Source organism: Echinops telfairi, unplaced genomic scaffold, assembly GCF_000313985.2.
Source record: "Echinops telfairi isolate 266 unplaced genomic scaffold, ASM31398v2 ScPeMD7_3533;HRSCAF=4204_0, whole genome shotgun sequence".
Lineage (NCBI taxonomy): Eukaryota > Metazoa > Chordata > Mammalia > Afrosoricida > Tenrecidae > Echinops > Echinops telfairi.
Genome location: NW_022107431.1, coordinates 99,737,102 through 99,755,330, shown reverse-complemented (window position 1 = coordinate 99,755,330; position 18,229 = coordinate 99,737,102). Strand labels below are relative to the sequence as shown.

General features: G+C 40.4%; 1 protein-coding gene across 3 annotated transcripts in view; it reads right to left on the bottom strand.

Annotated features, from left to right (window-relative positions):
* FILIP1 (filamin A interacting protein 1) overlaps positions 1-18,229 on the bottom strand; it is a 242,796-nt gene that overhangs the window by 24,193 nt on the left and 200,374 nt on the right. For all 3 annotated transcript variants that reach the window (XM_004696301.2, XM_045294373.1, XM_045294372.1), the window contains exon 5: positions 2,271-5,082. In XM_004696301.2, coding sequence (XP_004696358.1) covers positions 2,271-5,082 — 2,812 coding nt within the window. The remainder of the gene's footprint in view (positions 1-2,270; positions 5,083-18,229) is intronic.

Below are 18,229 nucleotides of genomic sequence, written 5' to 3'. Positions count from 1 at the left end.
AGCTTGCCACAAAATCTTTATGAATCTATCTTTAATGTCTCTTTCTCCTCATTTTTACTACCACATAGTTCAAGTCGACACCATCCTGAGTCATCCCGAGGCTGCAATAGCAGCCCTGTCCTCAGTTTGTCTCTTCTAATCTAGCCTACAAACAATAGACTCTCTTGACTGATCATTGCCCTTTCAGCAGTTCCCTTGTCTGTAAGATTAAGTGTCAGTTTCATCCGAAGAAATACACCTCCCTTCCATATTTGACCCCAGTTTATCTTTCCATTTCCTGCTCTGGCATTTTCTTCCCATGCCCAGCTGTTGTAGCACAAGGTAGGCTCTTGATTGCCCAGATATACCAAGCCTTTCACAGAGCCTTCTTTCTGACTGCTTCCTATTTCCTTCTTGAAAACCCTCCTTACCTGTGAAAACCTCCTCCTTTGTTAGTTTTTCTTCTGTGGTTCCATAACTCTATCAAAGACCACTCAAAACACTCACTGCCATCAAGTCAATTCTGACGCACAGCGATCCTGTGGGGCACGGTAGACCTGCCTCATCGTGTTTCCAAGACTATAAATCTTTACAGCAGTAGAAAGTCTCATCTTTCTCTTGTGGAGAGTCTGGTGGTTTTGAACTGTTGACCTTGTGGTTAACAGCCCAATGAGTACCCCTATGCCAACAGGGCTCCCTCATAGAGCACTGTAAGTTCTAAAAGACAAGGGACGTGTCATTTTCATCTTTGCATGCTAATATTTATCCCAGTGCACAATGCATAAGAAACTTGATATATAGTGAATGGATAAATGCAGAAATGAGCTAGCCTCACTGCTCAATTTCTAGAAGGATTATCTTCAACCTTTTGCTGTTTACGGAACCTGATATAACTGAATTAAGTGAATCACCATCGGACTTTAGAATTCTTAGTTGATTTGAAATCCTCTTTGGGTATACTGTTTAATCAGTAGTCAGGAACGTTGCTACAGTGGGTAAAGTTATCTTGATCTGACACATAATGGAAATAAGATGTTATAGCAAAAAAATCTAAGCAAAGGGGCTTAGGAATACTGCTGTGATTCCAGACGCTAAAATGTGACATAGCAGTTTTCCCTTTATCTCTATGAGACAATGACTACTTTGATACATCTTCTATTATAACCATTTATAATTCTATTGTCTTTATGTAAATTGCAGCAAAATGTGCAAGAATGTGCACAAACTGTGCACTACATAGCTAAAAAGGCATTACTGAGCCATTTGAGAAGGGTGGCCGATTCTGAGTGCTATGTAGCTTCCGTAGAACCAATACATAAAAGCTTTACTGGCAAAGCAATTAGTAATTCACACTCTGAAGTCTGCATTGAGTCTATGTTTGAACACAGAGGATTAAAGTCCTGTAAATTACATTGAGGGTATGAGAAAACAAGCAACCTTTTCTGTAGTTAAATATCACACTTTCTGTCTTTTGGAATGTTCTTTGAATGTTCCTTAAAATTTGTTCAGCAGTCAGGAATCATTAAAATGTCAAGTCTATTAGTTTAAATAAATATTAAATTGTTACATGCTATTTCATAATTACCTTTACCAAGTATAGCCCCAATCTATGATGCGAATCATTGAAAATAACTTAAAATATATTATTTATTTTTGAGGTCTGGCTTTTATACTTTGGAAGTGCTTTTTAATAATCATTTATTTAGCTTCCCAGTTAGTTAAGAAGATAATTTTTCTAGATATATAAACTGACTTCATTTTTGCTTTTAAAAAGGCTCTGATGTTATAATATTTAACCTTGTTTTTTAATAGAGGTTCATATGTACTTACACATTGAATATTTTAGGTGATAGAGGTCTTCTGTAGTGATAGTTTAATCCTTCCTATCTAGTAATTATTTTTCTCATTCTCTCCCATGGATAAAAAAATTTTTTCAGTATAAAAATCAAAATTTAAAACATTCTTATTATATGCTGCCATTTCAAAGTATTTGGGGGTCATTTCAAAGGATTTGTCATTTCAAAGGATTTGTCATTCAAAGTATTTGTCATTTCAAAGAATTTACATGGAAAAAAATTCCCTTTCCAAATTAGTTCAAGTTATCAAAATATTAGGCCACTTTCTCTTTCCTTTTCTTAGGACAGTGTAGATATTCCTGTAGGAAATCTCTATTAGCAGGTGAAAGTGCAGGGAGAGGCTGATAGTTTTGTTAGATTCTGGATGTGGGCTCAGTCACACTATCCACTCCTCCGTCCCTACCCAGCGCTGCACGCTGGCCCTCTTCTACTCACCACTGACTGGGTTCCTCTTGTGGATGAAGTTGTGACTGGTGTAATGGTGATGGTGCTTGTGACTTTGCTTGCACCAGGTCTTGAGGAAAGATGGTTTCTGGGAGAGCGAAGGACTGTGCCAGTGGAAACTTCCTTTTCAGCGGTCATGTTGACTGGTCGGACAGTAATAACTGGACTTGTTCCTTCGGCTGAAGGCCCAGGGGATCGTTTAAACTGAGACCCTAAGTGAATGTGAATTTTGTTGTCTTCCGTGGTTATGATATTAGCATTGGAGTTGTATTTTCTTACTGGCGTTGGTACAGTTTGTTTTTCTGGAGTGACTTTGAGGACAGTCCTCCCCAAAGGCATTTCCTGGGATTCAGGAGAGACTCCGATCTCAGTTGGTGCTGCCGATGTCGATACTGTCATTATCTGAATGGGGGATGTAGGCCTGTCCACAAAGGTACCTCTTCCTCCTTCTGGGGCTAGGGGTTTTTCCCTGGAAAACGTTGTAATTGTGACTGGGGACATGGCTCGTTCAGTGCCAAGAGCAGTATCTCCTCCTTTTGATTTTTGAGACATTACGTTTGGTGATGGAATAATGGTTATTCGTGGTTTTTGATTCCCTAACGTAGGAATGACAGTGGTGCTAGAGAAAAACTCCTCAGACGTTGGACTCGTTATTTCCAAAGTGGCAGTGCTGTTCTCATGGTCGGGCGTCACCCGAATATGCAGGGGCTGACCCTGCTTTGGTGAAAGGACTAGCTCTCCCGGGTGCCCAGGGATGGAATTGGCTCGAGGCCCTTTCTCTTGAGTGATTGAGGGCCCATTTTCTCGTTTTCTCATCCATGGAATCCAAGATTTTCGCATCGTGAGCTCATTTGCTGCTGGTGGATACCTATCTAGAACAGAGGATCGCTCCACCGGTTTTTTCAATCCCACCTGTCGAAGATTGCTCATGATGTGATTTTCCTCTTGAAAAGATTTCCTTATAAACACAGCAGGAGTTTCCTCCTCTGCTGCATCATTGCTAACAGCATCAGTCTGGACACCTGTAGACGTTACCGGAACATCTACCATTCTCCTCCCGTTCACGCTGGGCCTGAGCGCTCGGCTATAGCGTTTAGAAAGCTCCAACTCTTTGGTCAAACTGAGAACCTCTTGCCCCATGTTTTTGTTCTTATTTTCTTCTTCCATGAATCTTTGCTGAAGGACAGAGTAATCTACCTGGAGCTGAGAAAGCTGGTCTTCTTTGTTCATTAGCTCATGAATCTTCTCTTTAAGAGCTTGAACTTCGGCTTTTAAGTCTCTACTTTTAGCTTCTTCCAGCCGAAATCTGTGTCTCAGCTCAGCCTCCTGGCTGACAGCCTCGCCTTTCTCTATTGCTTTATTCTTGGCAATTTGGTGCTTTATCTCCTCTAGTTGTTGAGAGAGAAAGTTAGCTTTATCCTGCTCAGTTCTAAATTTCTGCTCCAGTTGATCATATTCATCCTCTGTCTTCATCAAATCCCCTTCAACCACCTCCAATTGTTGGAGCCGCTTCTTCAATCTCTCAATTTCCAGGGTTAGTTCTTTAATCTTGTTATCTTCTGGGCAGGTGAGCTCAGACCCTTTTCGAGATCTTCCCCTTGTTATTTCTCTTTCCACTTCCTCTATACCATCAAGTCTCTTCTTTAATAAGTCAACACTGCAGCTTAATTCAGAAGACTTTTCCTCTTCACTTTTCAACTTGCCTATTAACTCATCTCTCTCTTTTGTCAAGGCGTACACCTTTTCCTCCATTTCCGATTTCAGTTTTAGAAGCTTCTTGCTTTCTTCAATGAGCTTTTCTGTAACATTCATAACCTTGCCTTGCTCCACCTTCATGTTTTTATTGAGACCGTCTACTCTCCTTTCTTCTTGCTTTAGTTTTTCCATCATATTCTTTCTTTCGTCAACCAGCATCACAGTAAAGGACTTCAGCTTTGTAAGATCATCTTTTAGGCTTAACTCAGCTTTTTCTAATCTACTTTCAGAACATTCAAGCTCTTTAACTCGACTCTTGACCACCTCCAATTCATTTAGCAAGTCTTTGGTTAAGTTCTTCTCCTTCTCCAGATTCAAATGCAGCTGGGTACATTCAGATTTACTCTTGCTAAATGCCTCTTCCAACTTCTCCAGTTCTGCCATTCTTTTCTGTAACTTCTCAACTTCAAGTCTGAGCTCCTTGCTGTGGTGCTCTTCTTCTTGCAGCTTCTTCCTCAGTTCCCTACATTGGGATTCCGTTTTGGTGATTTCTTCATCTTTACCTTCCATTTCCAGGACTCGCTTTCGAAGATTTTCCACTTCTGCCATGAGGCTCGAGTTTCCACATTCTCCTTTGGCAATTTTGTCTCTGAGTTCTTGAAGTTCTTCCTCTGCCTTTTGGAGGTTTTTGTTGGTTTCTTCTAGCTCCTCAATTCTTTGAGTCAAGCCAACCAGCTTGAGTCTAAGTTGCCTATTGTGAGCCTCTTGATGAGCCAATTTAGCATTCATCTCTTCATGCTCTTGAGAGAACCTTGAAGCCTTGTGTTCAAAATCCACTTCTAACTTGAGCAATTTCTGCCTGTCTTCTTTGGATTTGGAGGTACTGGCTTTCAGCTTCTCTTCTTCCTCCCGCAGTTTCTGAGTGAGGTCCTGCACCTTCTGGCTCTGCAGACCAAGCTGCTCAATGTGCATTTGCCTTTCATCCACCAGCATGAGTGCGAAGGACTTGAGTTTGACAAGCTCATCTCTTAGTTTATTGAGCCGCTTGGCATTTTCTTTTTCTTTTCGCGCTTGGTAAGCCTTTTCTTGTTCAAGTAGCTTTTTCAACCTACAAAGCAAAACATAATTAATTATATGTTAAAGGCTTAATCAGAAAATAGATTTGTCTAAGACATTAAGTAAAATGCACAATACTACTATGATAAATCCCTCAGGAGTTGCTGTAACATTAAGGCTTAACTGTCACTGAAATAGAAGTCAGAAAACTGTGTACCCTGGAAGAGGGTGGGAGGAGGTCTTTGGGGCTGCTAGTTTCTGTCTCTTGAGTTAGGTGCTGGTTACATTTAAAGGATTGCTCAGCTTGTGAATTTTTAACAAGCTGAACACTTAAGCACACTTTTCCACACCTCAACAAAATAATTATTAACTAAAACTTGGGTTTTACTTGGTATAAATATATTAACAATGACAATTTATGTAAACCCAAAACCCACTGCCATCGAGTCAATGCTGACTCATATCGACCTCTTCTAAGACTCATATTGACAATTCTAAGACTGTAATTGTTTACAGGAGTAGAAAGTCCAGTCTTTCTTTCACGGAGCTGCTGATTTGCTTTGAACTGCCCACCATGCAAATTACAGCCTGATGTGTAACCACTATATCGCTAGGGCTCCCAGCAATTTATATGGTGTATTCTGTATTCTAAGCTCCCACCATTTCCAGAGGTAGCATATGATCCAGTACTAAAGGGAGAAATCCAAGCTGCACTAAAGCCATTGGCTAACACAATCTCCAGCAATTGACGGAATACCAAATGAGATGTTCCAAAAAGAAGGCAATGCTGGAAGCTCTCCCTTGCCTATGCCAAGAAACAAGGAGGGCAGCTGCCTGGCCAACCAACTTGAAGAAATCCATATTTGTGTCCATTACAAAGAAAGATGACCCAATGAAGTGTGGAAATTACTGACCAACATCATTAATATCAGACACAAGTAAAATTATGTTGAAAATCATACAAAAGAAGTTGCAGCTGTATGTCAACAGGGAATTGCCAGAAATCCAAGCAGAATTTAGAAGATATGGAATGAGGACTGCCATGGCTGATGTAAGATGAATCTCGGTGGAAAGCAGAGAATACCAGAAAGATGTTTTATTTGTGTCTCGTTAGCTATGCAAAGGTATTTGTCTCTGTGGATCATAACAAATTAAGGACACTATTTCACAGAAGGGGGATTCCAGGCAATTAATTGTGCTCATTGTGGAACCGATACATAGACCAAGAGACAGTCATTTGAACAGAACAAGGCAATGCTGAATGACTTAAAATCGGAGAGATGTGTGTCGGGGTTTTATCCTTGCACTATATTTGTTCAATATGTAGAATGGACAAAAATATGAGGAGCTGGACTATATTAAAAAGGATGTGCCATGATTGGAGGAAGACTCATTTACAACCTGTGATCTTACTTGCTGAAAGTTAAACGGACGTGAAAGATCAAAGACTACAGCATTCAGGATGAATTACAACTCAATATAAAGAAAATAAAGTTCCTTACAACTATGCCAATAAGCAATATCGTGATAAGCAGAAACAATATTGATGTTTACTTCATTTTATTTGGATTTGCAATCAACAGCCACAGAAACAGCTGGCAGTCCATGGTGATTCCAATTGCTTTGCCAACACCACCTTTCGAAGGCTCTGTTTTTGTTTTGGTCTTCGGGCCCATGGTCCAGCTCTCACATGTACAGAGGCAACTGAAAATACCATGACTTGGGACAGGTGCACCTTAGACCTCAAAGTGATTCTCTGCTCTTTCACACTTTAAAGAGGTCTTGTGAGGCAGATGTGTCCAACGCACCATGTCATTTGATTTCTGGACTACTGCTTCCGTCAGTGTTGATGGTGGACCCAAGTAAAATGAAGTCCTTAACAACATCGATCTTTTCTCCTTTATTATGATGTTGTGTATCGGTTCCAGTTGGAAAGAACTCTGTACTTTACATTGTGAGGATTTTTGTACTTCACATTGAAATGTAATCCATCGTGCCATATTGCAGTGTCCAAAAATTGACTGGATGCACATACAAAAGCTACTCATAATCAAATCCAGTGTCAGATTGAAACTTACTGTAAAAATGGCTCTAGTTATGCCATTGAGATTTTTATAGTTTTTCAAGCATATAAAAGTTTGTATCTAATTGATGTCTAAGCATCCATCTAATGACCTGTAAAACTTTCACAACCCATTATAACCTCATCCCTAAAATGAAAGAAAATCACTGTTTTCAGATCCTATAGATTTGCATGAACACTACTGTAATAGTACCACTAAGTATAGTCCTTATATGTATGTGTAATAAGGTGATTGTATTGGTGATCTCATCTGACTTGGAATCTAAACAATTGAAATACTGTCACAGAACCATAGACGAGAAAAGACATAAGGGCCTATCTTCAAGATGAAAGATGCACTTTTAATTAATTTCTTGATCTTAATTGTCAGTGCTATAATCACTGGAAATATCACTGTTTACATTTCAAAACTTAAATGCTAATGCTCTAAGATACAAACACTCATCAATTGATAACATTTTAATATCTGCCTATCTCTGTTAATACAAACATTAGCACAGGTATTTTTTCACTTGATGACTTTTTTTTTGCCTTGATGACACTACTTGACACATAATTAGTGCTGAAGAAATATGACTGAATAAGTAAATGGGAGAACGATTGAATAAGTTAACTTGAGCACAAACTATGGATCTGGAAATCATCTATCTGGAGATGCGGTACTCAGAGCCCTGCTCGAGGCTGAATGTGCTTTTCTGTGGACTGGATACTGTGGTTGTTACTGGGTGCTGTCAAGTTATTTACGACACATGGAGACCCCATGTACAGCAGGGACTGGATACTGTGGTTGTTACTGGGTGCTGTCAAGTTATTTACAACACATGGAGACCCCATGTACAGCTGCCGTCGTCACAGTTGTTGTTATATTTGAGCCCATTGTAGCAGCCAACGTATCGATCCATCTTGTTGAACTTCTTTTTTGCCACCCTCTACTTGACCAGGTATGATGTCTTTTTCCAGGGACTGGTGTCCCCTGGCAAAGTTGTAATTAGGCCATTCCTCTAATTTTCATAGTGGCTATTCGATAATGAGTGTGCCTCTGAATCTAATGAGCAATGGCGTTCCTTGAAGAAGGTGGTCATTCTAATCACAGTTCCTTAGAGAAGAGGTCTATCTTTCAAGTAGGAAAGCTCAAAAGAGAAAGGGGACCCTTCCTATGTGGACTGAATAAAGTATCACTGGCTACCTGTCTACATTTGCAGTGGAGACAAAAGAAGCTCTAGATCACCAATAAAATGGTTTTGTAAATACCAGAATCCTAAACAGTATTTTCAGACCAGGCAGAATTAAGGATTTTTGTTTCTCACAGGTTTTTTGCATTCTTTTTATTTTGTTTAATTGTTTCCTTTATTACTTTTTAAAAAGTTCTAATCTCGACTACAGAGGAATAAGGCTAAAGAGTAGATGTGCAGACAGCAGAGCTCTTTGTTGGAGCGGCACACAGGAAAAAAGAGAGAAAGAAGAGGATGGAGAAAACACATGGTGAAATGCCCAGAAAAATGCCCCCAAATCTGGGCAAGTACCTGAAAATAAGAGCTAAAGAGAAGGCGAGGGAGCCATCAGAGGCCCGTCAGCATAATAATCGGAGAGAGAAGTCCGCAGAGCACCCCAGTCCTCAAAGGCAGGGGCTTCAGGAGCCAAAGGCAGTGTCTCAGTTATCTACCTCCCCAGTCAATTCTGCACTCTCCTTTCCCGTGTGCACCCAGAAATTCTCATTTTACATAAAAGAAGCCCCGACAAGCATTAACATGTAGCTGTTCACAAAGCATAATGAATGTGGCACGTTACACCCTGTTTTCAAATAACTTCCCAATTTTTGCTTCAACCAGTTAATTTGCTCTACATGACTGGGTGCCATTATCTGTGTCATTATGCTTCTCAAAGGGCAGAATAAGGAGCTTGTAGTCTTGCGTGTGCCAACTGACCCAACTAGCTCCTCTCCACTGGCTTCTCTGCCCACCTGGCCATTTTCCAACCTCTCCCCGGAACTCGGACTCTAAACGTAATTAGCATGGAAAGGAAACAGACAAGAAGACAAAGACTAAGAAAATGAATTAGTATCTGGAGTCTCATCAGCAGTTACAGGCAGAGCCCTGAGTATCTTAAAATCAATTTATTCTTGGCAAGTTCTTAATTTTCTCCAAGCATTTTATCTTATTAGTAGACAAAGGAAGACAAGTAAGGGATCTGATAGATTCTTCAGAATTCTTTTGTCTTTCTTAATAATTACTTGAAAATGTAGCATTCATTTCTTTTTATCATAGTGAATAGAACTATATATCTATTTGAATAGAACTATATATATTTTTATCTTGCAAATCTGTCATTTAAAATTTATTTGGTTTAGTTATGTATTATTTTAATGATAATAATTTGATTCGTATATCCTCTTTCTTATTGATAAATTTAATTATATTTAACTAGAAGTTTATTAAAGTACAAACCCAGATGCCTTATACTAACCTTGTGATTGTTGATAACACATAAATTTATCCAGACTCTTTACATTATATAAAGTTGATGAATCAGTTGTATATAAATTACATCCAATTAAAAATATATAGCAAGAGAAATAATATAAAAAGCCCAGGAATGTGACCTAAGATTTTAGGTTATAGGAGAAAGGTTGTCAATAAATATTATAAAAGAATGACTTCAAATACAATAGGAAACATAAACCAGATGATGAATAATGAGGTAGTGCTGGGGTGAAGCAGAGGTGGGCTGATAAAGAGCTGAGGGCCAACATTTTTAGGTGCGGTTGGAGTAAAAAAGTATTATTGTTCTGGGAAAGTAATGTTTCTGGTCCCACAAGACCTTTTGGCCTAATTATTTCAAAAAGCTCCTAAAAGTCAGTGTTTTATCTTTTGTTTTGTTTTGTTTTGCTAGTGTCCTTTTTGGCTTGTTTTTCAAACAAGGGGTAGAAAAACCATGTCTGATAATAAATAAATCATCTTTACTGGATGCTTATTATATTACACTCTAGGCAGCATGCAAAGGGCTTTACTGTTCCATTTATTTTTTTTTTTCTACAAGACTCTTGAGCACAGAATTACGGTTCTTAGTAAGGGAAGTCATTTGATTTAATCAAAGGAACAGGATTAATCAGGGCAAAGTTGGAGCTTTTTAACCACAAACATTGTGCATTTAACAACAACGTCATTCCTCAAATAAAAATTATTTGAAATGGCTTAAATTTGCACGTTTTTGTGTGTGTCTGGATTAACTTCATCTTGCTTGATTTGACCTCTCTTCTCAAAATGGCCAAGGTTTTTTGGAAGCTGTCACCTAACATAGCAGCTTTTCCTTGCTGGTCACCGACAAAATGACCCCAATTATTAATAAAAGGACAGGTCAACACACAAAGCCCTCCAAAACACTGGCAAGCTCTCCCCCCTGCTGGCATCAGTCCATTCACTAGCATGGACACTCTCAGTCAATTAGCCCACTGGACTAGACATTCTTTAGCTGTTCTGAGTTACCCATCTTTCCCTGCTAACCTGTTCCAACCATACCTTCTCTACATCAATGATGGTTCTTTTTTGTTGTTGTTGTTGTTGTTGTTTTTTCAATGATGGCTCTTGACAACCACATCCTTCCAGCAGCAGAGTCCCCAGAATCTAGAATCATCTCTCTTCCTGCCACACCTCAACATTTAATTTCTCAGTAAATCTTGCTAACTTCAGAATATGTTCTGAATACTTCTGATCTCCCTCATTGCAATTCCCCTGGTCTTAGCCACCATTCCCTCTTATCTGGATAATTATAGTCACCTCTGGGATAACTCCTAGCTGCTACACTTTCCTGTCCAATCTTTCCTTTGGTCAGAATAACTCTAGGAAAAGGGAAAGACAGATCTGGCACCCTTCTGCTCAAAGCCCTCTAGGAGCTTCCCGTTTCACTTAGTAAAATCAAATCATCACAAATCATCACCTAAAAAGCCCTATTTGAGCCCACCTTTTCTGTTTTCGACTTCGTCTCTCAAAACGCTTTCCCTCCCTCCTTCCACCCCAGCTAGCAGCTTTGTCACTGCTTCTTAAGCACTCCCGGTATGGGCTTTGCACTTGCTGTGCTCTCTTCCTGGAAGCCTCCTCTCTGATATTCTAATGCACCCTCTCTTTCTTTCTTAAGATGTCTGCCTAAATATTACCTTCCCACCGAGGTCTTCCTTCTCTACCCCATTTAACCTCTGTCTTTCCCAGTAAAACTTCCTATTTCCTTTTTTTAAATTGTATGTTTATTCATAGTACTTTTTACTATCCAATACATAACATACGTGTATGTATCTATATACTCATATTTACTGATTTTTTACTGTCTTCTCTAATATGTACACACCTTGAAAGAAGATATTTTTGTCTGTCTTATACACTACTACTACCCCTAGTCCATTCTGAGCTCTCTATAATTTTGTTGAAGACTATGTAGCAAAAGCCTGGCTGAAATTCAGGTGCACCTGGGCAAATTCCTTCACTTCTCTCTGACTTAGCTTTTTCATTTTTAAAATCGAGGCTATAATAGTACTGTCCTCACTGAGCAGTTGTGAGGATTAAATGGAATGCTACGTATAAATTAGATCTGCACGTCTAGGGCTGGGAAACTAAATCTAGGCCAGAGACACAGTTGAAGAGTCACCAGTGGCTGGTGCAATATGAAGCCATGAGGCACCCTGAGATAACTAGATGTGTAGGCACAAAAGCGTAAAAGGAGTAAGGATGAAAAAGAACACTGATATTTAAGAAGTGAGAGAAGATAAAGGAACTCAATGAGGAAGCCTGAGCAGCGATGGCCAAAGTTTTACAAGAGGGAACCAATGACAATGGATTCACAGACGCTGAGTGGTAAGGGAGAAGTTGAATGAACAATATAAGTAGGGCCAAATAATCAGAAAAGATCAAATAAAAGGAATACAGAATAATATTCATTTAAAATCTAAACAAACAAACATCTTTTTCATGAGTCCTGGTCGGGCTGGGACGCACTGGACTCCTAACTGCAAGGCTGGTGTGGTTCAAAGCCATCAGCCGCTCCTTGGGATGAAAACAACGCTTTCTGCTCTGTAACAATGGGTAGCCTTGGAACCCTGTAGAGGCTCGCTCTGGGCCCGTAGGCTTGGTTTGTTGTTCTTCTTTTTAATGTCAATATGAAAATTACCTGTATCCTTCCTAGGAACGATTTTAGTGGCATTAGGGAACAAAATACAAGTTAAACTTAACTGGAGAAATAACAAGAGAGCAAAAAAAGGTGTGTGCATGTGGGGGGGTAAATAGTAGCGAAGGATCATGATTGTAAAGGAAAGAAGAAACAGGGACGAGGATACAACAAACAGGGAGGTGAGGTTCAATATTTTAACCTCTAAATAGATGATTGAATGAATGAATAAAGGCATGTTCCTACCTATCTTTATAACTCTGTTTCTCTTTGTAGCAATAGTGCAGCTAATAAATAAAGACTGCAAGACATTTTGATTAATAAATAAATAATTGCATAATATTGTTCATCAATATCTCTCAAAAAGAGCCAGATATTGTCAGCATATGTACAGCACACATGACCACCCATGAAATCTTCTTGCCAAAATTCAACCCAGCACAACAGTATGTTTTGGCTTCCTGTAGATGTTGCCACTTGCCATCATCTTAACCCCGTCAGGCCCCAGAAACCTTCACCTGATTCATAATAAAAAGGCTCCCTTCAATTTGTGCGCTCACTCAGACCATGCTAACTTGCTCACTTTTCTTCTCAGCACACTATATCTGCTTTCTTCCATGCACCCTGTCTTTCAAGAGAAAAGGGCAGGTTAAAACTAGCAAGCACATGATCATAATGTCAGAAGAATGAATCTCAAAAGAATCAAGCTTGCATGCAGTTTGAAGCCTTTAATCACAATGCAAAGTATAGAACTAAGCTGCTTAGTAACATGACAGGTCAAGGAATAATATTTGGAAATATTAATCTTTTGTTCAGCATTGATTTTTTGCACTACTTTGTTTTTTAAAAGGTATCTCATTAAAATATTATGTATCATGAATACTGAGGTGTTGGATGTCCTCTTAAATTCTGCACCCAAGACAGTGCCTCACTTGCCTCTCCTTACTCCCGGTCCTGATTTTAAGGAAGCAACTCACTGTCATCCCGTCGATTCCGAGTCACAGTAACCCTATAAGACGGTGCAACTGCCCCTCCGGGTTTCTGACACGGTCACTTTCTACAAGAGCTGCTGGTGGTTTCCAACTGCTGACTTTAACAGCCCAACACATGGCCATTATGCCGCCAAAGCTGGGTGATTAAAAGAAAAAAAACTGAAAGAGAAGAAAATTACACCAGCATACTTGTTGCTAGCAGTTTTAATAAATTGCTTTACTTCATAAGAAGGATGATCATATTTTATACCTAATTTAATATCATATAATTATATCCTATAAATTGATGATACCATTGTCTGCTCCCTGAGAAGAGGAAAGAAAAGTGAAGAAAATAAAGGACTTAAGGAAATGATTAGTTCCAAAGGCTAAAGGACCATGTGAACCGCAGCCTCTATGGCCTGGAGACCAGAACTACATGGTGCCTGGCTACTGCTGCTGACCACTCCGAGAGGGACTGCAGTAGAAGGGCCTATATAGAGTGGGAGACAAATGTGGTACACAGCTCACAATCATACAAAACACTCGTTATTGGCATCGTAGAGACTGGTGGAATCCCCGAGACTACCACCTTCAGGCCTGGAAATGAACTCACTCCTGTGGGTCAATTTTCAGTCCTAGACAGACAGGCCTGTAATGTATGTGAACGAGGACAGCAGGGAGGCCCACACCTCCTTAGAACAATCAACCATATGAGGTCCAAAGGGCAACCTTGCCCAGGAATAGCCCCAGGAAGGGATAGGAAAGAAGGATGAGTCAGTAACACGAGAAGTGGGAAGAGAGCCGTCATATAGTGGCAATTGCAGTCAGTGTCACCATTTGAGCTGTGTATGAACTACTGAGTGGAAAAACTAATTTACCCAAAAAACTTCCACCCAGATCGCATAGAAAGTTTAAAACTTAAAAAAAAAGGAAAAAAAAGTTTAAAACTTTTATAGCCTATAAATGTAAGAATAATCCAGTAATTTTCTTACATTTAATCCAAACTTAACCCAACTAGTTCAAGTAGAACCCCACTGCCATCAAGCAGATTCTAAGAGCAGCTCTATCGGGCTCCCTGACTGTAACTCTTTTCAATAGCAGACAACCTCCTCTTTCTCCTGTGGAGTAGCTGGTTGGTTTGAACTACCAATGTTTCACAAAGCAGTCCAATGCTTAGCCCTCAGCACCACCAGGGATCTTTAATTCAAGTGTAAGACACAGAATAAGTCTGAGGCAGTTTATCACAAATGTACCATATATACTCATGTATAAGCCAAGTTTTTCAGCATATTTTTAATGTCATTTTTGTGGTAAATCAGGTGCCTCAGCTGATATTCTGGTCGGCTTATACTCGGGTATATACGGTATGTTACTTTCATCCTATTGAGGGGAATCTGCATAATTTTGCTCCAGAGTGGCCATACTGGTGGCATGCCATAATGTCTAGTTTTTGAAAATGAAAAAAATCAAGGCTATGTATAATGAAGCAATAACCCACAGCAAACTAAACTGACTGGAGTTTAATCAGCAATAATTTATCTTTAAAATACATGGATATTAGTAACTCAAAATTATGAAAAATGTGTGGTGGGTAAATTCAGCATTTGCGACATTGGGTGGCAGCCATATTCCATGGTCAGATACTGACTTCCCCTTTAGAGAAAATCTAGTAACATGCTAATTTAAATGTATAAATGCAACATTTAAGACTAAATTGCTTAGTATTTGCTAGTGAATCGCTTAGTCATCAGAAAAGATTAAAGTCTGGGGAATTGTCATCGCCCCTAAGAACCATAGAAATAATTGTCATTTTCTTATTGGCTGCACATCAGGACGTCCACTGTTGGAGATGCAGTTCTTGGACCACACTCTGGTGGTAAGCCCCTTGACTCAAATAAAAACCTGCATAACCTGATCTATTAATCTACTCAATGATTCCACAAAGAGAGAAGACAGCATGCTCTCTGTTGCCAATGCGCTCGATGCTAAGCCTACTACTATCGAACTGATCGTGACTCATCACAACCTTTCCAGGGCTGTAAATCTTTACAGGAGCAGAGAGCCTCAACTTCCTCCGGCCAAGTTTTGAACCATCAACCCTGCAGTTAGCATCCCAGTGCTTACCTGACACCACCACTAGGCATTTTTTAAAATATTAAAGACATGAATTTCACTAGATACATAAATGCAATACCATGTAAAAGTGTCATCCACTGATGCTTTAATGTAGGTTGTTTAGGAACATCCAAGGTTGAGGATATGCAACATGTAGCTAGGAGCCCCGGTTGAGCTGTGGGCTCAGCGTTGGGCTGCCCACCACCACGAGATCGACGATGGAAAGCCTCCAGCTGCTCCTTCAGAGAAAGATGAGGCTGTTTGCTCCTATAAAGACATCCTGTACAGAGAGAGTCACTGAGTTGGAACCGACTGGATGGCAGTGGGTTTAGTTTTTTTGGTTGGGTATGGATGGAAATAGAAGCAATGGTTGATAAAGGCTTTTGCAACTGTCCTTGCCAGTATGCTTCCTTGGCGATGAGGAGTTCAGCGTACTCTAGAATTAGATAAAGGTCCCTATCCACTCCGTGGAACCAGCCCCATGCTGAAGTGCCTAGTGTGATACACTAAGAGCTAGATTTCAGTCCTCCTCCTTTCGTTGGTCAGGAGCCCTGGGGGCCTGTCTAGTAAGCATTGAACTGCTAAGCAGAAGGTTGGTGGTTCAACCCCCCAGTGGCTTCATGGGAGAAAGGATGAGGGTGTCTGTTCCCCTAAATATTTACAGCCTCAGAAACTGTATGTGGGGTGACACGCCACGAGTTGGAATCAACTTAATAGCAATAGGTTTGGGTTTGGTTTGCTATCACTGGTCAGGTGTTCCTGCTGACGACAACTTGCACCACTGTACAGAATAATCCTGTGGATTCTTGTCCCTCTACCTTCAGGTTTCAGTTGATATGTTCTTGTCCAGAGAAGCATTTCTGACCACTTTATTGAAAAGAGTTTGCCACTGGCCAACTCCACTAGAGAAAGATGGGGTTGTTACAGTCTTGGAAACACAGTGGCACTTCTACCCTCTCCTATAGGGTCGCTATCAGCTTTCCAAAAAAGTAGAGTTTTCTCAAACACTGAGATCACTCCTTGACCATGCTGGCCCCATTAGCGTCACATCCCAGCCAGTTGCCCCAAATCCTGTCCTTTGTAATCACAGGCAGCGTTGATAAACCTGTTGCCCACTTTTTCTCATGAACCTGAGCAGAGGGAAAGTCAATTCTCTGAAAAGCCCTCACTTGGACAAGATGAATTTCCAAGTGTTCCCTTTTCGACATTATGTCTTTTTAGTAGTTTTTTTTAAAGTCTCAGTTGTCCCCGTCTTTGATGAAAAATAATTCGTTGTTCATGTAGAAACTTTTGAAGGATCACAAAGCAAGACCCCGAGCTTCTTGGTAAAGAAGTATTTTGGTCAGGACATTTTCCATTTTATTTTCCTTCAGGTTAGTTTCTCTCCCGCCTCTAAGGACTCAAATCCTCACCAGGAGCAGTGGTGGAGGTCATGGATGGAGGTGTTCTGTCCTCAGTGTCACAAGAAGTTTCTGGAGACCTTGCTGTGAATGGCACAATCCGCCCAATAATGTAGCTAGCTTCCCGTATAGCTTGGGAAACAGATATCTCTCAAAGACTTCCACTTCAGAAATGGCCCTAACAGCTGTAGCCATCTACATTTTGAATGAGAACTTCTTCATGGCCTTGTCTTCGGGCACACAGGCAACATGGTTTGTACAGCAAGTAGGCTGCACGTGGCCATGGCCTTTTTGGTACGACCATTGTTCTTCTTCATGATCTTGAAAGCCCGAGCCCGAGAGGCAAAGCAGTGTTTTTGACCATGGACATCGATTCACTTTGTGCATAGTTGTTATTCATAGTCATAGGAAAACATGCATGGAAGTTATAAAACCATATGGCTGTTAATTTTATTATTTAAATGATCACAGAAATAAATACCTCTCATTATTAGATTTTGGGATGCATACTAAGGAACTCTGGTTGCTTTGGGCTGCTAACCACAAGGTTGATGGCTCAAATTCCTCAGCTGCTCTGCTGGAAAAAGAAGAGGCTGTCTGCTCCCATAAAGATGTACAATCTCAGAAATCCTATGGGGGAGTGCTACTCTGTCCTAGAAGGTCATTATGAGTTGGAACGGACTGGATAGCACTAGGTTTGGCTTTTTATTTAGAGTGCATATGGTCCTTAAATGTCTCCAGATCTACTCATCACCCATCCCAGCCTCACACGCCATGAGGGTGACCTTCAGGAACTGTGTAAACAAACTCTTTCTGACTTCAAGTTGGATTTAAACTAGAGAATGCAACATCATTCCCTTCTGGACTTCAGACATTTGGCTTCATTTTTTCTAATTAGGTGGCCCTTTCCTAGGGGCCCTGGTAGTCATTTCTCTTCTTCTATATGTTGTCTACCTCAGGGTGACCCTATACACCTATATATCAGAGTAGAGCCGGCCGCAGGACGACCCCTGGGCACAACACAGAACTGCTCCATAGGGTTTTCAAGGCTGTCACTCAACTGCCGGAAACAGATAAGAACGCCTGATTTTGAAGGACCTCGAGGTTGGGTCCAACTGCAAACCTCGGATAGTGCTGAACTATTTCCAGCACCCGAGGACTTTGTCCTGGGAAACTGCCATCTCTTATGGTCTACGTGATACGCACCAAACATTGGTAACCTTATTCAGTTACCGAGTTTGAGCATGCCATCTGGGATCGGGTGAAGCCCTGAAAGCCATATTATTTAGCAGGTTATATAATATGTAGGGAAATCATTAGCCTTAGGATCACTGTCCTTTTCCACACCCAACACACAGCTTTACCTGAAACACAGCCTCTCCTAAGACAGATTTGGGATTTGGGATGAGTAGAGGAGAGGAGAGATATTGGTGGTTGAACGTGGACCAAAGAAGAGCTGAGAAAGATGACCAGTTT